This window comes from Cavia porcellus, unplaced genomic scaffold (assembly GCF_034190915.1).
Source record: "Cavia porcellus strain 051 isolate PalLab524CR breed Dunkin Hartley unplaced genomic scaffold, mCavPor4.1 scaffold_7, whole genome shotgun sequence".
In the NCBI taxonomy this organism is placed as follows: domain Eukaryota; kingdom Metazoa; phylum Chordata; class Mammalia; order Rodentia; family Caviidae; genus Cavia; species Cavia porcellus.
Genome location: NW_026947490.1, coordinates 66,177,660 through 66,200,285, shown reverse-complemented (window position 1 = coordinate 66,200,285; position 22,626 = coordinate 66,177,660). Strand labels below are relative to the sequence as shown.

Genomic DNA, 22,626 nt, shown 5'->3' with positions numbered 1-22,626 from the left:
CTGGATCCTATGAAATAACCTGCATGAGTTTAGTAGAGCCCATAATAATGACTAATGCAAGTCTGTTTTATGGATCTGTGTTGGGAAAGCCCAAAGGTCAGCTGGAAAATCATACATGGTGTTTAAGTCGACTGCCAGTTCCCAATCTGCTATAGTGGCGTTAGCTGAAAACTGACTCCCCAATTCTGATCAGATATAACTAGAGAAATGACTGATAAGCTCCATATTGCCACAGAGGTTCTGTGCAAAATAACAGCAGGGAACAAAGGTAGCAGGTATAAAGAGATAATTCAGTATTCATGAAAGTCTTACTGTGTTTGAAAGCAAAGTGAATCACGTCAGATCACAGTGGAAATTAGACCACCTACACTTGTTTATAACCTGTATTGCACGATGACTAGTATTACTAAACTCAAACCATTTGTGAGTTATAATTATGACACAGAGTACAGTCAGTTGACTTATGGCTGTCGAATCTGACTCTGAAAAACATTTTATTACTTATTTTCAAAAATGTGCACTGCAGAATTTAGATAGAAAGAGACATCATGCTACAATTTACTCTTATGGTGGAAAATAATTATATAATTATATAGGCTTGGGTATGTGTATGCAGATACACACACACACACACACACACACACACACACACACACACACATATATATATACCTGCTTAAATATATGTATTAAGAGAGCGATAAAATAAACCATACATAATAAAAATGTTAATATATTATGAAAAGGATCTTTTAAATTTTCTACAAGTCTGAAATTATATAAAGATGTTAAAGCAATTTCCAGGATGACAAGAGAATAACTTTGATAGAAGTTATTACTTTGAAAGCAATCTCTCGACATCAAGCAATGGATTTATAACATACATTTCCACAGCAGGGCTGACTTCAATTCATGATTTTTAATATTAGCTTTTTTTCAGTGTTGAATAATCTGACTAAAACTGTAACAGGAGCTGTAAGAGCCCACACAAAGGTGAGGATGAGGAAATGCACACAGCGCAGCAATTCCAATAAAATGTCAGCCTCTCTTCCACAGCTGAGGAACTTTTGCATGTGCTGTACCAAAGTCATTGTATTACATGCTTGTGTTGCTGATTTTGCTTTTAAATTATGGTCTTAGAGAAAAAAGTTAATTCAAATACTCCTGTCGTCTTGCACCATCGTGTATTACTTATAACCTCCTGTGTGTAGCTAGGAGGCAAATCTTAGGGACTGGGAAGTATATTGCTCTTTGCTCTAGCAGTGTTTCGGAAGTTGCCTTAAATATTCACTGCAGACTTTCACTGAGGAGCAATACGCTTGCTAATACCTTTAAAGTGTCTTTAAAGTAAGACCTCACCCGTTCTTTAGTAAGCCATCCACGAGAAACAGGAAGTGTGATCCCAAGCACCCACTTTGCTGCTGGGTGGACAGCAGTTGGAGGCAACTGAGAAGAGTGTGGTGATGGGCAGGGGATCTGTCTTGGGTAAGCGAGGGCACAGACACCCAGGGGATAGATGCCCACTGGGTATCTTTCTAGTGGAATCAATGGCTCTTAATCCAGGACCATGCCTAGAGGGCTTTGGAAGTGTGGAGGCTTTTTTTTTTTTTTTAATAGAGATGTTGTGTCACAGGAGCTCAGGCTGTTGGAGCATTTCATGGGACAGCCAGGCTACTCAACACACTGCAGTGCAGAGCTCCCATGTCTCACTCGGAACCTCTCAGCTCCTCATAGTGATCCAAGGTCTGGTCCAGAGCAGCTCTCGGAGTCTGGGACTCTGCTGTGGTCTCTCAATCAAATGTGACCTTGAGACTTTTTCCCGGAGTCAACAGTTGTCCCTTGGCAGTGTTTACCGGCAGAGCAGCCAGTCTGTTCTGTCCTGCAAGGGGCAGGGAGGCCGACCTGACTTACCCCATCCCTCGCTCTGCTGTGGCTGCTCCAGCCTAAGGTGTAGCTTCTGTGATGACCAAGGATTCGGGCCATTGTCCAGTCCCAGTTCATGAAATCTAAGCCCGTAGAGAACACTGAAACAGGAGGGCCGTATTGCTGGACCAAGGCTGTCTGCTCAGCACCTGGAAGCCAGTACTCAGGAGGAGAGTACTGGCAGAAGGAAATCAGGTTTGTACAAGGGCCATGGCAGTGGAGGGGAATGTCAGCTCAGAACACCTGGGTGGAGAGCCCCATGGGGGAGGAAAGGAGATGGACGAGATTTCCCTCTGGCTAACCATCACTCTTGACCTTGACCTGCCAGGACTGGTTACAAACATGTTACACTGCTGCACCTTACACACAGCACCGCAGTGGTTCCCTGCTTTGTGTTCATAGGTACACAGAGCTAAAGAGTTAAAGAGGCAATTTATACTTCCTCCTGTTATCCGAACACCAACAGCTGTTTAAGGTTCTGTTACTCTAGAAGAACAAAGGTTTGTTTTGTTTTGTTTTTGTTTGTACCAGAGATCAAACTCACAACCTCGTGCCTACCAGGTAGGTGCTTAAGCACTGAGCTAAACCCCGGCAAGGTTCTGTTACTCTAGAGAAAGACTGTTTAGCAGGCAACATGTTAATCACTTAGGTAAGTGTTTTAGGATTTATGCCAGCAAAGAAAGAGGAAGCAAAAATAACCCTGCCAAGGACAGCTTCCCGTGGGACTGACCGCTGTCCTGATAATGGTGGGGGAGAGACAGAGCTTTATTGTAGATGGGTTTGCAGGGTCTCCTGGTAAGTCTTTTTTGTTTGTTTGTTTTATTTTTGTCATTGGCTTATTTTACTTTTCAGAGATACTTTAAGGATTCTATTTCCAAACACAGTATTTCCCATCAATTTTTAAAAGCTATTCAAAAAAGTGTTATTTTTAGTTGATCTTTCCTTCTAGAATACGGGAAACAAAGAATGCCAGGAAGCAAACTGTCACTCAGCCTTTAAACCAACCCCTGGGATCCTTTAAAAAATCCCTTTACTTGTAAATTTCTTTCAAAATCTTAAAAATAAAACACTAAAGAGAAAGTAGTCTTCAACAGTCTCTAATGAGAACACAAAAAGTGTATCTTAACCTTTTTCCGTGGGAGTTAGGACATTCTGTGTACCCATGCTTTTGATCCCTACCCAGTTGAAATAATGCGGGGAAGAAACATTAACTATCCTTACGCTGTTCAGGACCTTATTAATACAACCCTGTGTCTAGTTATGAGTTTGAGGCAGGGGCTGAAGGTGCACCTTTCAGAACCAGAGTTCTCGAGCAGTCTTATGAAAAAGACAGTTCTCTTTGGGGCTTCAGTGATCAATTAAAACTCTTTGGCATTTTTCAACATTGAAAATATTTTAAAACAAGTGCTACTCACCATTGAAGTTTTGGTCCTTGTCTTCTTGCAAGACTTTGCTGACTGGGAAGCTCTTACCAGCCGGTCTTTGTCAGGCGAGGCAGGGTGGCAGGGTGTGCTGGATCTCTGTACCCCATCTCCGAGGAGCAGGCAAGCAGGCACACCTCTGCCTGCTAATGCTCAGAATCCAGGGAGCCAAACTCAGAGACTTCTGAAGCCAAGGAGAGGGGTTTGCCCATGCTGTGGGTAGAATGTAATCCTCCCTGCGCTCTGCCACTGCATGGCATTCCCACCCCTTTAAAATTTTGTTTGTTTGGTTTTTGGTTGGCAGTACTGAGGACTGAACCGAGGGCTCTCACACTGAGGTACATCCCTGGTCCTTCTTTTTAATTTTGAGACAGGGTCTTTCTGAGTGAGTGAATCAGGTGCCCAGGCTAGGCTCAAACTTGCAGTGCACTGGGTTTGTGGATGTTGTGAGACAGGGTCTCAGTAGACTGCCCAGGCTGACCTCTAATCTGGCCGTCTTCCTGCTTCACTCCCGTAGGTATCTGGAATGATGGACTAGAGACTTAAAAAAAAAAAAAAAAAAAAAAAAAAAAAACTACATAGCAGCTCAATCAAAACCTTAATGTTGTAAGGTGTTTTTAATTTAAAAATAAAGGGAAAAGGATTCTAGCACTGGACACAAGAAACATTATAAAAATCATGTGGTTTTGACTCACTACTAAAAATGACCACTTAGAAGAAACTGGAGCAGTTGAAAATTAAACTTTGTATCCTCACTCCTCCTGGGGTTGCCTCCTGTGCATCAGTCCTCCCGAAGGATACTGGTGCTGGCTGCCCTGCCAGCCTTTCCCTCTGTTCCTGCCCCTTCTTGGCTCTTCCGAGGACCTTAGGAAACAATGCAGCTCAGGAGGAGGTGAGAAGAGACCTCTGTTCCCCACCAACCCTGGCCACTTCCCAAAGAAGCAATGGTCAGGCGTCTCCCTGTCTCGGCATCACAGGAGAACCTCGTAGCCTCAGCAAAACATTTTTCTGTGGGTCTCGAGTGCTGCCAGAAGAACTGAGCTCTGGCTCCCAGCTCAGTTCCCCATTCACTGACTGACAGCAAGGAAACCTTTCAGGAACGTGTCCTTGCAGGGAAAGCTTGAGAGGGACGCTTGGAACCTATGTTGATGCACAGCTCAGTTAGAGAGGTTTGCTGTCTCGGAAACACAATCATGCAGGTCCAGATGTTTACTTGTTACTTGAGAGGTGACATGGGAGTGGCTGTGAGTTCACAGTGACCTGTGGGCTTCGTAGTACCAGTCTCTGGGTTTGTAGGTGTTTTCTAGAGTAAAAGCTTAGAATACTTTGTTAAACTCAGCAAAAGCTAAAAGCAGGTAGATACTAAAATTTCTTCTACAAACACTTCTAGAGAGAATTTGTAAGGCAGGGGGCTCCTTGGCCTCTCCAGAACCATCCGGTACCCTGCATGAGCTCCCTTCTTCACTCAGCATGTCGCATGTGTGTGTAAATGCCTGTGTGTGGCTGTTGGTGTTCACCCCTGTTCACTGGTGTCTGCCTCCCCTGGTAGAAAACAAACTCCAAGAAGTTCGGAACTTCATTAGTGTTATGTACAGTGCTGTGTGGAGCAAAGCACAGAATTGTGAGGTCAGCAAACTTACGCTGCATGAATGAATGAGAACGTGACCACTAACTAGTACACTTTCTGTTTTGCTCTCGTTTTTTGTTTTGTTTTGTTTTAGTTGCAGAATTAAGGAAGCTCTTTGAACCAAAGAAACAAGAAATTTTAAAAATGAAAAGGTAAGACATTCCTGGGGTGTCATTATGAAGGGTTTGGTAGACAGTGCGGTGTTATGTCTTCCCTTCGTATCGATTTACACGGCTCACGGTGCCTTTTTGGATGCAATTCACAGAAAAGAAAGAATTGCCAGACGCTTGGAAGGAATCGAAAATGACGCCCAGCCGGTCCTCTTGCAGAGCTGCACGGGGCTCGTGACTCACCGCCTGCTGGAGGAGGACACGCCCCGCTACATGCGCGCCTCCGACCCCGCGAGCCCGCACACAGGTGAGCCTGCCTGCGCTGCTGGAGGCGCAGGTCCGCTTCCTTCTTCATGTGTCACCTTTTTAACTAACGGTACTGGAAATGAGCGTTTTTGAAGCAAACTATGTATATAATTTTTAATAAATGTTAAACCGCTGCAACAAATAATCCATTCTGCCCCTCAGCTGTGGTCCTGCTCTCTACAGCGGTAAGGAGAATGGTAGCACCCCCTGGGCACGTTGCTGGTTTGAATGGCTAGCAGTGTCCATCCCCCAGCCACACACACCCCCGCCCTCGAGATTCCTCAAAGGCAGGCTTTGTGTCTGACTCTGAGCACAGGGTCTGCTGTCGGACATGCTCAAGACAGGGTCGTTTGCTGAACGAATGAATGAATGCAGCAGTTCCTGTAGGTTTAAACCCCGTGTCCAGGTACCAGCACAGAGAGAGAGTTACAAGCAAGGCTGGACCTGGAATGAATAAGATTCTTATTCTTATTAAGGTTCTTATGTAAACGTAAGGTTTTTACAATTTACAATAAAACATCCTATTTAAGTTGTTGTAGTGTAAACCAATTAAATATATTGCATATATCAATTTCATATTAAGCAGCATATTGAATATGACGCAGCTCTTCCTTGGTTAGGTGGGGTCACTGTCCTGGCCCTCAGCTGTTCAGCATGGCCTCCAGGAGATGACAGGTGGGGCTTCCACCCCCTCTCTGGCTCTGAGGCTCTGTCCGGCTGCCTTTAAAGCCAGTGTTTCTGGGTCCCTTCTCAAGCAGGACCGTTGGTCTCATGTCATGGTACTGGCAGTGGCTTGTGTTTATATTCCTATTTTCGATGACTAGAAATCTAGAGAATTAAGTATTTTTTTAACGATACTAAGGAAGAATCAAGAATAGTGATGAGAATACCAAAATTCATAGCCAGAAATAAGCCCTGGTATATATAAATGTTTGGTTGATAATTTAAGCATCAAATATTAGAGAGAAAAGGAAGATATGTTCAGTAAAATAGTATTAGGGAAAGGTACCAGCCAGGGGTGAAGGGCATGGCTCACCCTGTTTCCACTTCATTCGCAAACCAAAGACAAGACTAGCTACTCCTGCAGTGTTTTAAAGAAAACATTTAGAAACAGGAGAATGTGGGTGAATATCTCACTCCCATAGGATGGGAACAGGCCTTAATGGCACAGCAGCCGTTGCAGAAATCACCAGACAATCAGGTCGATTGACCTGATGGCTCAACACTGTCTCTGCACTTCAGAGGAAATGCACAGATGTCACACCAGAATTAAATGACAAGCGAGTCTGGAAGTACTCATGAAGATGACAAAGGGCTATTATTCCGATAAAAGTTTATATGAGCTAATAAAAACGATACCAGGAATCAGTTTACATATCACAATAAGCCCAAGCAGGAATTTTCTAGAAGAAAAAGCAATGTAAATGGCCAATAGCACAAGTGAGAAAATGTGTATATTCTTAGTTTTCTAATGATCAAAGGCAATGTTTTGAAAAAACCAACACTCAAACTTGTGAGGACGCATGTTTTGCAGAAGTAAATAGAAGTTGATCCAGAATTTATAGAAATTAATTTGACTGTCTAGCCAGCGTGTCTAAATGATGTACCCTTTGATAAACTAATTCGACTCTTACGTGTGTCTATGTGATAGAGATAAGAAAATCACAGGATGGAAAGTTAGAACCACACCCAGTATTAGAGCGAGGGCTCACATGGTTATGGGATACCTGTCGGGTAGAATACTGTGAAGTTTAAAAGTGTTACCTTCAAAATAACATTTCCACATATAAGGTAAAAAATTTATATAAGCCATTAATGACATAAATATTTCATGTAGAAAAAAGAACTATATAAAAGACTGGGAAGAATATATGGAATATATAAAATGTCACATTATTAGTGTAAGATGTGATTATTAGTGGTTTGGCTTTGCATGTTTCCACACTGGACATTTCTTGCATCACGTGTATGCTACAGTTAGCAGAAGCCGCACGCATATATATGTACATACATGTATGCATGTAAAGCAACAGATCCTGTGGGACTGCAGACCACAGCAGATCACTTTGCAAGTGATAGCTGTTCCAGTGTATCATTTCTAGAAGATTCTGAACTTGTCCTTTTGACCTCACATGTGAAGTATTAAACTGAAAAAAGAAAGCACAAAAGAAGGGGAGATAAGCTGATAGCAAGGCCAGCTGGCGCTCTGGGGCTCCCGAGGACTGGGTTTAGGCCGCGCCTGCGGTGACTCCAGTGGCCCCGGGTCCTGCAGACCTGACCTGCTCAGCGTCCAGGAGAACACGCGGGGCGCGCCCCGAGGTGAAAGCCGGGCCCTGCAGAGAGCGGGCGCTCGGGTGCGTGTTGTGGGGCCTGCTTCCCTGAGTGCTGATCCTGGAAGTCCATGTCTTTGCTGGCCTCTGCCTATGATCCCTGTGGTCTTCTTGCAGGGCGATCAAATGATGAGGAAGAAACTTCTAGCTCCTCTCTAGAGAAGCAAACGCGAGCTCAGTACGGCTCAGAAACCTCAGGCCTCCACGGTGGCCCGTCCTGCCGCCCAGGCGTCATGGATCTGCACGGTCCGGAGTCCAAGGCCGAGAGGATCGCAAGGTACAAAGCGGAGAGGAGACGACAGCTGGCCGAGAAGTACGGGATAACTCTGGACCCCGAGGAGGACTCTGAGTACTCGTTACGGTACTCCAAGCCCAGGAAGGACCCCGATGCTGTTGACAAACGAGGAGGAAAAGCCGACCAGCAAGAAGAGTCAAGCACAGACTTGAGTTCTACCTACTCCAGGCCTGAGACCACGGGGCTCAGGACCGGTGTGGTCGAACCGGAGCACAGGGGCGACCTTTCTGACAAGGAGGTGCCTCTAGAGGTGCAAAGCCAAAGACGCGGGCAGGAGCTGAGTGCGCCTCGCAGAGCACCTGACCTCACTGACAGCTCCTCGTGCTTCTCCTTCTTCTCCGGGCGAGGCTCCTCCTTCACTGAAGTGCCAAGGTCCCCAAAGCAAACCTATAGCCCCTCACTGCAGCAGTCAACATCCCCGTGCCACTCCACAGGGGACCCAGAGACTCGATCCAGGTAAGCACACAGCCTGGCCTGGGCACGCTGCGCCTGCATGGGCCTCAGCTGTCTGGGGAAGTCATCTCGGTGTAGGGTGATTTCCACAATACCAAACAGGTTCCACCAACGCCACACTTGCTATGTGTTTGTTCTTCGCTGTTTGAAAGTAACAAACTAAAACAGGTATTATGGGGACACTTTTGTGTCCATGCCAGGACCCTTCTCTTTGATGAGTTGTTCACTTGCCTGTCATGATTCATGTTTGTTTATTTTTATGTAATCAAACCCAAGATTTATGGTCTAGGGTAATTGCATTGATTGTTGATGTTTAGAATCACAAAATAACAGGAGCCACACTAGCTAGGGAAGGGTGCAGAGTATGATTGTAAATGCACCAAATATGATCGTAACATAGTTGCACAGCTATGTAAACGCACCCAGGGACAGTTGTGCGTAAGGACAGCTTATCCTTGCAAAGGTTAGCTGTTGCTGGTCACAGAGACACCCATCTGTGATCCCAACTGCTCAGGAGACTGAGGCAGGCAGATCGAGAGTTCAAGGCCAGCCCGGGAAACGCAGAAGACCCTATTAAAAAAGAAGTCAGCCATGAAGAGAAATAAAAGGATCCATCAAAGACAAAAACAGCTATCATTTGGAAAAATTGGAAAAACCAGAAAGTCAAATGCCAGGAAAGAATATGTATTTCCAAACTTAAGTTGAAAGATGTGCTGATCATATTTAAAGAGCAATTGAATTAAACATTCTGCTTAAAGGTAAAATTGTTAGGTAGATTCCTAAGTGCATTTTTTCAGTTCAAATAAACAATTGCTTCACAGGTGAAATGAGACAGACTAACCACCAAGGTCAAACCAGTTTATTCTTGGAAAAAATTATACATATATGGAAAGTATATGTCTATAATGTGTACATCAATTCTTTTTTTTTAACCATGTACTTGATCATGCAAGCTAAAATATTTAGACATCAGCCTCTAAGATAATGAAATATGGTAAAGGCCGAGATTGTGTTTCTAGGACCTGGTTCAGCCCTGAGACACAACCACTTGAAGTTAAAGGACTGTAATGTTTGTCTCCTTTTCCAAAGGAGGTCTTTTGTTCAGGAAATTCTCCTTTCACAGTAGAAATAGTGTTCTGAGTTTAGTTATTCTGTATCAAAGGAAATCCTTTATGTGTTTTGTGAATAGGACAAAGAAACATAACAGGTCCCAATTTAAGAAGAATGTAACAAGTATACAATTACCTTCAGTTAATAACAAGCAGCTAATTTCAGGTCGCCATATGAGGGCAGAAGTTCATTGCCACACCGTCCAGATTTGTCACCTAGATTATGTGGAATAGAAAGAATCTCAGTAAGATTATGAGTCAGTTGTAATGAAAAGTTTGTTGAATATTCCAAGTAAAAAGATAGGACACTTGATAATTTTATGTGGGTTAAACTGTTAAGATGTGAAAAGGTATCTAACATACCTTTACATCATCACACTTGAAGAAAAGCATCACTAAGAAAGCTGAGGGGCAACCTATGGTCATTTCTTACAGTTTTTTTATGGAGCTGTATCACCTAAAAGTTTTGGAAATCCCAGTTCACTTTCAGTGCTTACTTCCGTGAAGAGTGGGTGGAGAGGATTCAGAATGTGTAAAGCACCTGCTGGATTGGATGAAGCTTTCAAAGGTGTGCAGTCATGGTTCATGGGCAAAGAAACACAAACCATGTCTGATATGTTAAGGAAATGCCTGGGACTCGTTTACATAAGGAAGATGGAAATAAAGTGTAACAAGCGTGAGGTTTTCAAAAATTAAGCTGTATTTTGTGATGATTAGTGATTCAGCTTGCAAAAGAGGCTATAAGATGGATTGGCATTTTGCTTAGATATCCTTTATCTAGAGCCAGGAAATTCAGATTTCAGAAAGTCATTCTTACATGGCTTCCATTTGAAAAGAAGAAAAAAAAAAGCTTCATAACTTAAAAGAGTAGCAAAAGAAACGATGGTGACTTGAACAACATAGAAGAAAATGTGTCATCTAGCATGGAAATATGAAGCAGGAAAGTTTAAAACAGTTAATGAGGAGAAAAGTGTCTGCAAACGAAATAACAAAGCAATCTTGATGCTGCCTTTTTTCGTGAGTTTGGTCTCCTCCTTGAGACATGGAATATTTTTCTCGCTTCTGTACTTTCTTGTCACCTTCTCTGTCCCTTTACTTAATGGTTAAATCTCTGATCTCTCTCACTTCCATTTTATCATTTAATTCCATGCTGACTTGCAAGGACCTGCTTTCTATTACTAATTAAATAGAAACATTCCACTCCTAGATCCAAAGATTATCTGGAAATTTGGGGACACTGTAGTCGGAAGCCAAGAGCACAGAAGACCCTCCTGTTCTCTGACATCTGTGAATATTTGTGCATGGGTACATGCATCATTAATTCTTGTACTTCATTATGCTTTTCTATTTTTAAATCTTTATCAGTTAAACAACAGCTGTTAGGGCAATGTTTACCTAAGTAATTAGTTTATTTTGGAATTATTTAGCATTCCATTTATATAATGAATGGGTTTTTAAAAAATTAATTAGGGCTGCGGATGAGGCTCAGTGGTAGAGCTCTGACCTTTTATGCATAAGGATCTGGTTTTGATCCCAAGCACCACAAAAAAATAATTCATTAATTAATTAATGCTTGATGGATGATGTTGCAGAGTTTTCAGCTTTGGAATCCTGTTACTAGTTGTACGGGAATTCAGATAAAAAATTGTTCAAAAAAAATAAAAAATAAACTAAGAATATTCATCGTTGCCAAATAGAGTAGCCTAAGGTAATCCCCTGCCCCAGCTCCTCTAGCTCTTCCAAGTCTTCCAGAACCTGTTCTCTAGAAAGGTGATGTCACATGACTAATCTTTCTTTATAAATTCAGTCACTGTGAATTATTCAAGTTTCTAAAATTCTGAATCACTGCTACTAGAAATCTTGAATCCAAGCTATTATTACAGTTGCTATTTTGTGCAACATTTATTTTAGAAAAAGTGAAAAAAACCTCAGGAAACGCCCTATAGTTTTTACTAATGTGGGTAGAAAGACTGGCTGCGTAGGGTCCCTAGCTGCTGTTCCCGAGTGTTACCTGTCACCGTCCTCCATGGACTCTGATCGGCAAGCGACAGGCCGAGTGGAAGCTCACACCTTATCAGAGAGGTGCCCCTGCAGCGTTGTTTTTAGTGTGGGACCCAGTCTTGGACACCCTTGTTCCTTATTTCTTCTTCAGGATTTCACTGCCATCCATCACCACCCCTTTCACTTAGCAGATTGTGTCATTAGTGCCAAGAATATGATTGCAGGGGGTTTGTGAAGAGCACAGTGTGACTTGGGACAGTTGCCTTTGGTGGATGCCAGTGGACAAGAGCTGCACTTGGACCCCAGGGATGTGTAAATCCTGGCTTCTCTTGCCGAAGGGTTTGATAGCCAGGGTGATGCTTGATTGACCTTTATTATTCTCACAGTTTATTTAGTTCAGTACAATGCACAGAGTAGGGGCTTGTGAACATTTGCCAAATGAACCTAAATGAGTATATCTACCTGTCATGTCAGCTGCATTATTCAGTGATGAATAAAAGAAAGTGCAGATCAATTCAGGAAGATGTTGCAGGGTTTCTTCCAGAATTAAACTCCAGGAGACCCACCAGGAGAGACAGAGCTTCGGTTAGGTGTTTGTCACTTGTTTCTGATGGCACTTGCCCAACACCTGATGAGAGAGTTGAGTCTAAAATAGGCCTCAGAGCCTCAGGTTCTCGTAAGTCTGTGTCCATGCACTGATAAGGATGTCAAAGGAGAGCAGAGTGCGTGGCCCACAGCCTCTTATCTCAATACTGCTCCAGGAGTCAGTGCAGAGCATCACGGGTACCCCTAGTGCACCATGCAGACTCTTCTGTTCTTCCCGTGCAATCCCTGGACCTCTGCACAACTACACCTTGACCTAACAACCTTTGGCTACCATTATTACAGTTAAATGCTCTCTACTTTTTAAAAAAACTCTGTTCTCAATTGTAAATGGCAATTTCTAGTCATTGAATTAAATATGGATACATTTCTCAAACTGTCAGCCTGCTGTGTATAGCAGCTAAAAATTTAAATGTGCACCAGACTTGAGATGTCAACTTTTGTCCGAGAGCCTGTACTCTGGTGCAATTGTACCCTTGTGCATATATGCAAAGCAGCAAGATTTTTCCTAAACAGGCAACTCTTAGTAAATTAACTGTTAATTTCATTGGGATGCAGCAGTTCGTAGTCATGCTTCTTAAGCTGAATGATGTGTTATAATTAGAAGTTTTGTGTAGAAGGGAGCTGGCCATCGTAATGAAGCTACTTTTACTGCGCTAGATGTGACTTTGCTGTGGTGGGAAGCAGTTTTGCCTGTTGATTCTGATAGTGAGCTAAAGGCTATCATTATGTACCTGAGGGTGCTAACTTGGAGAAACAACTATTGGCTTCTATGAAAATTGATGGTGCATCTTACTTCCTCTTAAGAGAAGTCTCCGGGGCTGGGGGTTTAGCTCAGTGGCATAAGCGCCTGTCTTGCAAGCAGGCAGTCATGAGTTCAATCCCCGGTACCGATAAAAAGGAAAAAGACCAAAAAAAGAAAGAAAAAAAAAAAAAGAGAAGTCTCCTCCAGCGCTTGCCACATCAATAAGCACTCTCTTACACCTGAGCCACCACTTCCTTATTCTGGTCCCCAGGAACCCTGTAATCTTCTTCTAGTGAGGTTATGGCTGCGCTCTGGGAAGCTGGCTCACCTCAGCCTCACGGAATAAATGCTCTATGTTAGAGAACTTTAGATTCCTGGAACCAGAAGTTAGCCTGGAGATTATTTTAAGAATCTATTTTGTACATTTAAAAATGAAAGCTCTACAAAAGTAACTTGAGGCCATGGAACTATGTTAATGAAACCAATATCATCGTTAACCATCTGTCCATTCACTCAGGTTCTCTGCGAGTTCCCTCCACTACACTTCCTTATTTTTAAATCTGTGTCAGTCTTTCCATCATAGTGACAATGAGAGTTCGCTGGTTTTTCCCTTTGAAAGTCAGAGATTTCAGGAAAGATCGGATCAGGGGCATTACAGAGTTTGAGAAAATTTAGGTACAGGAAAAGCATTGTCCTTATAAATGCAACAGAAATTTGTGGTCTGGAGTGATTTGAACCGTAGCCGTCCCCCTGCCTGTCCATGCCTCATCATTTATGGTGTTCATTTATAGGTTAACTTTAGCTCTAAGGTAGCTTAACTAACCACGAATATTATACGGAGCCTCTTGTGTGCCAGCCATTGGCTCCGAGTGAGGCATATCACTTTTTCAAATGTGGGAAGTAACTGCAATACCAGAGGTGATGACAGTCCAGAGGCTGGGGTTGGGTGCTACAGGAACACTAGGGCTGGGATAATAATTCTCTCTCCTTAGACACAGGGATGCAGTTGAACTATGGCTGTAATGACGTGTTAGGTTTTCTAGATGTGGAGGAGAGGCTGCAGCAGGCAAGCAGTCACAGACCTCCTGTGAAGACCTTGGAGAAGGGGGCATGGTGACACTGGAGAGCCCGGTGAAGATCAGTCATGGAATGGACAAGGGAAAGTGTCTGAAGGGCTTTGGAGCAGAGTGGTAGAAATACCACTCTGGAGGAGTGTAGCGAGTTGGTCTGAAGGAGAATCAGTTACAGTCAGGGATGGTGGATTGCATGGCGGGTGCTGTTCCCAGGCCTGGGAGCATGAGATTTGTGGGTCCAGGCTTGGCATGGGCATTCACTTGGTTCTGCTGGCATTTCATCTGGAAGGTGTCACGAAAGAACTATACGTACATTTTTGATGACAGGAATAATGAGAAGGAAGAGATATGACAGGGACAGAAAGAAAAGAGAAGATATAAACATGAGAACAGGAGAGAAGATGGTCCTGAAGAGCTGTTGGTATATCAGTCAGTGCACCATCACTATGATGAAATACCTGAGGCAGTTAACCTATAAAATGGAAAAGTTTATTTTGCCTCCTTGTTCTGGAGTTTCCAGTTCAAGATCAGGTAGGCTTATGACATTCAACACATTATGGCAGGAGCTCTGTGGCAGAGTGAACCACGTACAATATGAGCTGGGAAACAGAGAGAGACTAGAGGCCAAAATTCCAATGTCCTCCCTCAGGTCATCTTCTTAGTGACCAAAGAACCTCCCTACTTCTCAAAGATTCTACCACCTCCCAGTGGCATTTCATGGGGTACCAAACTTCTAGCACATGGACCTTTGGGGGACATTCTTCTAAATCCTAGAGTAGTTTGTAGGAAACTGATCTAGAAGCTATAGTTGACAGCAAGTTCTTTATATGACTGCTCAGGCTTGGGGTACGTTCATGAAAGCGAACTGTCTATAGCACAGGTAAAGGATAGTCCACCTATGTGGTGCAAAAGTCACATTGTATGTTGATAGCTCATTTTAATAGAACTAGTGACAAATGGGAACAGTCCAGAGGAGAATCCCCCTTTCCATCTGCCATCCTTCCTTGGCCTTTCCAGGGTTTTGTTGACTTATCCCTATCTTAATAAGCCCTGCAATATCTTTTGAAGTCTCTTGCATTTTCTCTGGTGCTTCAAATCAGTCTCTCCTTCTCATTTTCAGTTGTCATTTTCCCAAAGCTGTAGATACCAAAGCCAGACATAGCACTGGGAAACCCTAATGCTACCAGTGTGACTTGCGGTTAATGATGATTCTTCTGGAAGACAAAGAGGAAAAATGGCTGGTGGGATGTCGGCCTGTAATCCCAGCACTCTGGCAGGCTGAAGCAGGTTGATGACCAAGTTCAATCCCAGTCTAGGCAATTTAACAATTTAGTGATATCCTGTTTCAAACTTTAAGAATTAAATACATCAAAAGGACTGGGGATATGGCTCCATTGTGGAGCATCCCTGAATTCTGTCCCCAGTACCGCAAGAAAAGAAAGAAAGGGAGAATCAAAGGAGCTGTATATAGCCTAAACTTCACCTGCACCTGAGGTCCTAGGAGAGACAAATAAGCAACACCCTAGAGAGGTGGCCATACCCAGCAGAAGAAGTTAGCAGTTTTAGTCAGGGGTTCCCAAACATGGCCCCATGAATCTGGTATTATGCTAGTCTGTAACGCTGGTAAAGGTAACTTCAATGATAGCATTCCTTTAGTAGTTTTAAGGTTAGATACCTTGTCTTAGTCACTTTCCTATCTTCTTCCCAGCTGCTGCCTGGCACCCAACAAGTCATGTCACTCAACAAATCAGGTTTGCTTTTAGTTTTGATTTTTTGCAGTGCTGGGGATCAAACCCAGGGCCCCACATATCTGGGAAAGTGCTGTATCACTGAGCTATATTTCTCACCCAACAAATCATTTTTTATAAATGTTCTGCAGTTTTTCTGTTTCCTTAAACAATCACCAAATGAAAGCAGCACCACTTGAAACAGACAATCTCCAAAACGTTCATCAGTCTTCGCCTGAATGTAAATCTGGGACTGTTTCCTTTGTCAAAAAAGTCAACTATGAAAAGAATCCAAGCTGAAGTAAATAGCAGGCTTCGGTGATGTTAATTTTCATTCTGTTGCAAGCCTCATATCTAATCATAGCAGCAGTGATACCAGTCCACGGAACACACTGTATAACACTTGTTTAGAATTCAAGGCTCTTTCCAGATTGCCTGAGGTTGGCATTCCTGGGTATGTATGGCTTTGAGTCATTTTTCTTATAAATGTTCAACTGTGAGAAGCAAGCAGAAATTCACTGGCTGCTTTGGGGCTTTGTGAACTCAGTCTGCATCTCCAGAAGGCTGAGTCTGAGCTAGTCTTGTGACCAAAGCCACATGATAGCTTTCCATTTCTGTAACTAAACACATGAGATAATCAGTGTATACAGAGGAAAGGTTCATCTGGGCTCATAGACTCAGGCTTCAGTTCACAGTTGCTTAGTGCTTGTAACAAAGCAGTGCAACCCTGGGGAACAGGCAGCAGGGAAAGCTGCTCTCCTCATAGCAGCTGGGAAGGGAAAAGACAGGCAGAGGAGGAACCAGGGGCCCAGTATGGGTTCTAAGGCCTCTGTATACCTATCTTCCTTCCACTCACCTCTGCCTCCTGAAGGTTCTGTTGCCTCCCAGCACAGCTGCGGGCTGGGGGCCAGACCTTTTATACGTGGGTCTTTGGGAGACCCTTCTAACATACCAGCTGTCCGTTCCCTGGATTTCTCTGTTCTGGGGAGGGACTCATATCGGGACCAGAAACGTGGAAATCCAAGCCCAGCCAATAGCGAGAAACCCAGTCCACGTAGTAAGGCCCAGAGCAGCTCCTTCCTCAGACCTCCCTGTCTCAGCTGAGTGGACAGCACTCAGGCTTTCAGCCCTGAGATTAGCATGGAGAGAGACGGGAAAAAGTCAGTTATTTCACAGGTTCATCCTGCTTCTGCCCTAAGAAACTTATCTGTAAAAACAGGTAAGTTTGAGCATAGAATAAGACAAAGTTCAGTGGTTGCTGGTGGTGACAGGCTCTTGCTTGTCAGCTTGAACCAAACTTGGACAGAAATGATTTTAGAATGATTTTAGAATGTTTTATGGTAGGCAGTAGGGGGCAGTAGTGAGCACCTAGCCAGACCTCAGTCTTTGAGACACCACTAACCAGTATTCCCTCTTGCCAGTGCCCGCTCCATTCAGCACTTGGGTTTCCTTGTTTTCTTGTCTCCTTGTCTCTAGTAGTTTCCAGCAGTTAAATGTAGGACGTGGTTTTAACAGCAGGCAAAATCCCCAGTCCTGCTGCTCTTTTTTGGAGATTGCCTGGAGCTATAGTGTGTTTGCAGCATGGGGCTGAAACACTCTTGCAGATAGGTTCTCACTGCAGGGAGCTAGTAAGCAGTTAAGTACACACTCTGCTACATGGTAAGAGGGTAGAGCACACACCAGGTAGCACATATGCAGTATCCCTCCAACGCTGCATTCATTGGTAGGAAAAGGGTTTCCTTCCTTGTTTACGGTTTCTCTAGGCTATTCTCCCCTGGTCTAATTACTTAGTCCCATTCTACCTTGCAACAGTGAGTACCCACAGATGCGTGTGTAAATCTCTGTTATCTTTACACGATGCAAGATCTTCAGCGGTCAGGATGATGATGACTGTTTTACCGTTGTTTCCTCTCATAGTTATTCAGTGTAATATTTGGTACTTAGTAAGAGTTCCTTAAAACTTTTGTCTAATTCGCCAGGATTAACATTTATACTATAGAAACAATTGTATTTTTCAATGATAAAAGGGGAAAGTATCATGGCAACTAAAGATATAATCTCATTGGTTTCTTTGAATGTTTATTCAGAATGTAATATTTTGTATGGACACTGATGTTATATTTAACTACTTCCCAATGTGCTCCAACAAAGCTTACAGAAGTTAAGTTGCCTTCTATTTTTATTCTGGGTTCTTTCAAAATAATCTCTGTTTGTTGCCAGATCTGGATAATAGACTCTTTTTTTTTTTTTTTTTTAACAATTTGAAACTACTTGAAAAATACTTTGGTGGCTTTAGGTGTATTTATATCTACCTCTTCATAGCCAAGCTGAGCCAAGTATTCTAGAAGTTCCATGAAAAAGTATAAACCTTGGAAAAATACACTTCAGTATTTTCAAAAGCTAGGATAATTCTTCATTTGAAAACCTTTAGGTCACAGTTATAATAAAATGTGTGGATGTGGATGTTTGTAAAAGGAATTCTCTGAAGTTTTCTTATTTGTACACGGCAGTGCAGGGAAAGTGAAGCATGAGTGGTTTCTCCAGAAAGATTCTGAAGGGGACACACCTTCACTTATCAACTGGCCCTCCAGGTACTGCTCGTGTGGAGACACCCTGGCTGTGGATGCCCCTGCTCCTTGCCCTCCAGCTGTTGTCCCACACGTTTGCTAATCCCGTCTGTCTTCCTGGCCTGTTGAAAGACAGTGCGCTTGGAAATCCTGTGTTCAAAACGGTTGTCGTGTAGTTGTTTGCTTTTGTTTCCCGTTCTTCTAATCCATGCTGATGGTACTTCTTCCTCCCTTCCTCTGACAATCCCTTTACTGCACTTTCTCACCTACTCACTAGGACTAGGCAGTAGGGGGCAGTAGTGAGCACCTGGCCAAACCTCTTGGCCGCCAGTCTTTGAAACACTCACTAACCAGTGTCCCGGCTCCATTCAGCACTTTGGCCTCCTTGTTTTCTTGTCTCTCTGTCTCTAAACGAGGGCATGTGGTTTTAACGGAAGACAAAAGCCCCTATCATTTCATTTTTAAGCTTGGGGCAGGGAGAGGCGGTGAAGTAGGAATGAATAAGCCCTTGGAGGCTCAAAGCCCCGTCTCGAGTTCCCAACAGTGACTTTGTTCTGTGAGGACAACGTCCAGATTGTCTCAGATCAGAGGCACACATTCCGCAGGAGAACCCGACTACATTGCACTCTTCCATTGATTGAAGAAGGCTGTAAGTACACGAACCTCCAACACCGAATAGTCTCTGAGAGAAATGACAGCCCAGAGTGCTTTTCCTCAAAGTCCTTCATAGGAATCACCTTTCCATAAACCCGGTGACTCCGCTTCATAGTGAAGTCTACATGAACACCCTGATCCTGGAAAACAGAGGCATCTTTATGACATTTAGTGCGATGTGCTTGTCCCTAAAAGGGACTATTCTGGCCGTGAAATGTGAACCATAATTACTTTGCCTGACTCATGAGAGCGGTCTCCATTTTCCCCAAGAAAACTCTGCTCCCATCCCCAATGCCTCTGTACTTCCTATAGGTAATTCCTAGCCAGTAATCCACTCTCAGTTTAAATGTTCTCTCCTCTCTTATTACATGGCTTTTCAAAAAGTAAAAATAAGCTAACACGACTCAGTGGGGAGAGACGCTAAGTCAGGAGCTTTGCAAACATCACATTATAGCTCTTTTCCTTCCGTTTACACATGGAAGCATGGGGTCAAACCCAGGTCCTTATATATTGGAGGCCAGTGCTGTGCCCCCAACCCACTTCCTTCCGTTTAAGGGTGAAGCCACGGAGGTGGAAGAAGGGCAGAGAAGCTGCTCAGGGCTCTTAGGACCCACAACCAGATTTCTTTGTTGCTTTGCTTCTGCAGGAGGGAAAGAGACCCATGGCTCTTGAAAGGGTTTGCGTTTTTGCTCTCAGATATTCAAATAACTCTGGAAACAAGGAGAGCCATCTCTTGTTAGATTAATTTTTAACTAAGGACGTAACACCAATTCCAGAAGGGGGAAAATGTTCACTTCATTAATTCTCTCAACAAATAACTTTCCTCTAACACTCTCGGGGTGCCACCATTGTTAGTAGTGCTGTCCAAACTGGGCACGTGTCTTAGGGATGGGTGGGTGTGGCCTGCATTGCATGAAAAGGACTGGGAATGTTTCATTGGGTGTTTTGAGAGAGAGGTTCTCATCCCCTGAGCTATAGAGATGAAAAGCATAAATGATCACAAATGAATTTGCATGTTTGGCCCATAGATGTTTCCCTGGAGAGGGCACCCACATGAGCCCATGGTCCACACGCACTAGAACACGCAGGAAGCTTCCGGCTTAATGCACCTGTCCCGGTGTGCCCTAATGCCTGCCAGGGTGATCGCTAGTGAACTGTTCAGTGCTCTCTAGGCATTTAGTTAGTCGAAAGGAACCATCCTCCTCTGGACATTGTCTGACCCCTCACCATGGGGCTCAATGAGTTTGGCCTCACGCTGGCCACAGATGCAAATTTGGGAAGTAAAAACCGTTTATGTGGCAAGTGCTGGGTTTGAAACCCTGAAATAGCTTCCTGCAGCCTGAGCTCTGTGCATTGGTTTCCCTTCCCTGCAAATCTGCATTCTGCACATGTTCTCTTCGTGTTCAGTGTCACTGTCCATTGCAATTTAAACCTTGTTCTTTCTTAAAGAGTTAAAGTTAGAGAGAAACTGGTGAAAGAGGAGAGTGCCCGCAGCAGCCCTGAACTTGCCTCCGAGTCCTTCCCTCAGAGGAGACACCAGACAGTCCACTACCTGTCCTTTCAGTCAGAGAACTCGGCCTTCGATAGGGTCCCACGCAGAGCAGGGAGCTCGATGCGACAGGCCAGCCGAGCTTACATCCAGCCAGCAGATCCAGTTCCCGTTGCCAAGCTGGTGACAGCGGAAACCCCAGAAAGTGTGTCCGAGAGCAGCTGGGTGGGCTCAGTCACCCCGAATGTCATAAAGCCTCCCACCCCGAAGGTTCTAGAAGGGGAGAGAAGGGATGCTCCAGTCCTCCATGTCTGTGAACCAAAAGCAGAAGAAGATGTGCTCTTCCCTGACACTCTGGAGAAAAGCCCAAAAGCCCTCATGACCTTGGAGGATGAGGGGCTTTCGAGAAGCCACAAAGATGCCTCTGGGAATGAAGACCTAGGCGGTACCCATGTCACCTTAGATGCTCAGAAGGAGCCACCAGCTCAGGACCAGCCCACCAAGCGGATGGGCCGGAGCGAAGTGGTTTTGTACGTGCAGAGTGAGCCTGTGCCGAAAGAGGCCAAGTCCACTGAGCACAAAAAGGAAGTAGCTCCAAGGAAGCACAAGGTCCGCACCCGCTCCATGTCTGACTACACGGGTCCCCGTCATCTCCAGGCCGAGCTGGAGCTGCAGGCATCCAAACCTGAAGCAGCAGAGCCTGGCATGCTGGACACCAGGGTCTCTGTCGCCCAGCTCCGAAGTATGTTTCTGGAGTCTGCCAGAGCCAGCAAGAAACCCGAACTGTAGGTGCCCTTACATACACACTCCTGATGTTTCACTTGCACGTCCTTGGCAGTGTGACTCACTTGTGGATGTGTGCCGTGTCCCTCGTTGAACCTTGTTAGCTTAGCTCACTGGCGTGTGCAGGGCAAACTACACAGGAAATGGCTCACCCACTACCATTCTGCTTCTGCCTACTAATGGGAAGCTGGAGGAGCGGGAGCGGGGCTGGGGTGCTCCGCCTTGTCTGTGCATGGTACAGGCATGCAGTGGGGTCGACCTCAGTGCCTGAGACCCATAAAAACCTCTGCTTTATTCTCTTTCCCTGTCTTCCTGTTCCCCATGCTGTGCATTTCTGCTCTCTGATTCTAAAAGCCAAACACGGGCTGAGCCGTCACCTGGAGGAGCTGGCTTGCCCACCGGTATGGAGCAGGAGAGAGGGTCCCGGAAACCAAGACGCTATTTCTCTCCTGGTGAAAGTAGGAAAACTTCTGAGAGATTTAGAACTCAACCTATAACGTCAGCAGAACGGAAGGAATCAGATAGGTAGGCATGTGTGCACCGAGTTTCATAGTCCAGGAAAGTAGAAGAAATGATACAGCCTTTTTTTTCTACCCTTAATGGTTCTGACGCTGCTTGCATAAGATGTTGCTGATTCCACGATGCTTACATCTAATCTGTAGAGAATACTATTTGGCTTATTTAAATGTATTTTTAAAGAATTTGATTTTTCCAGCACTATCACAGTACAGTCTTACATTCAGATGGTGAGAAACAAGCATTTTTCTTTAATGTTAATTCCTTTCTAGTCTTCTTAAATTTGAATTGAGTGCTCTCCAGATTTTCCATGAAAATAAGTAAGAAATTTTATATTCATTTTGTCATGAGTGTCTACTTGTATTTAAGTTTTTGTATCATCACATGGGATTGCATAGACATGATGCGGTTTGTCAAAAGTGTTTTATCATTGGTTCTGTTTAAATAGCTTGATCCTGGCTTTTCTCCAGGAGGTGGGCACTTGGCTGGCATTGTGGATGTACACAGTCACAGTGTCTGTTAACAGCTGTACGTGGGTCTTCACAGCTAGAACTGCTGCCCAGACGGGGAGTTCAATTGCACCTCTATTTCTACGTTTGATGTGATAGTTTACTTGGATCTCCTCCCACCACTAATTTATTATTATTATTTGCTAATGTCTTTCCTAGATACACTTCAAGTTCAGAAATGCCAGCTGTTGAGGGCAAGTACCTGTTTTCCTTTTTCTTTGTTTTCATCTCATCTAAGTTATATTTAAGAAATAAGATGCTTGGCTTTTTGAGAGAATAAGATTGTAGTATCTGGCAGTTTCATACTTTTCTGCATGTTTTTTCCTGTAAATGTAATCAAACCTAGTTGAAATTTTCTGATGAGCTTACTCTTTATTTTTGAGAG

The 22,626-nt window shown here is 44.0% G+C and overlaps 1 protein-coding gene across 27 annotated transcripts in view; it reads left to right on the top strand.

The window, feature by feature from the left end:
* The window catches only part of Svil (supervillin), a 206,256-nt gene that overhangs the window by 120,924 nt on the left and 62,706 nt on the right, over positions 1 to 22,626 (top strand). For 20 of the 27 annotated variants that reach the window (XM_063253760.1, XM_063253754.1, XM_063253757.1 and 17 more), the window contains 7 exons: positions 5,066 to 5,123; positions 5,237 to 5,388; positions 7,835 to 8,468; positions 18,234 to 18,314; positions 20,394 to 21,218; positions 21,571 to 21,741; positions 22,401 to 22,435. In XM_063253760.1, the coding sequence (XP_063109830.1) occupies positions 5,116 to 5,123; positions 5,237 to 5,388; positions 7,835 to 8,468; positions 18,234 to 18,314; positions 20,394 to 21,218; positions 21,571 to 21,741; positions 22,401 to 22,435 (1,906 nt within the window). In that variant the 5' untranslated portion in view covers positions 5,066 to 5,115. The remainder of the gene's footprint in view (positions 1 to 5,065; positions 5,124 to 5,236; positions 5,389 to 7,834; positions 8,469 to 18,233; positions 18,315 to 20,393; positions 21,219 to 21,570; positions 21,742 to 22,400; positions 22,436 to 22,626) is intronic. The other 7 variants (XM_013151287.2, XM_023564679.2, XM_023564680.2 and 4 more) reach the window with 3 other exon arrangements.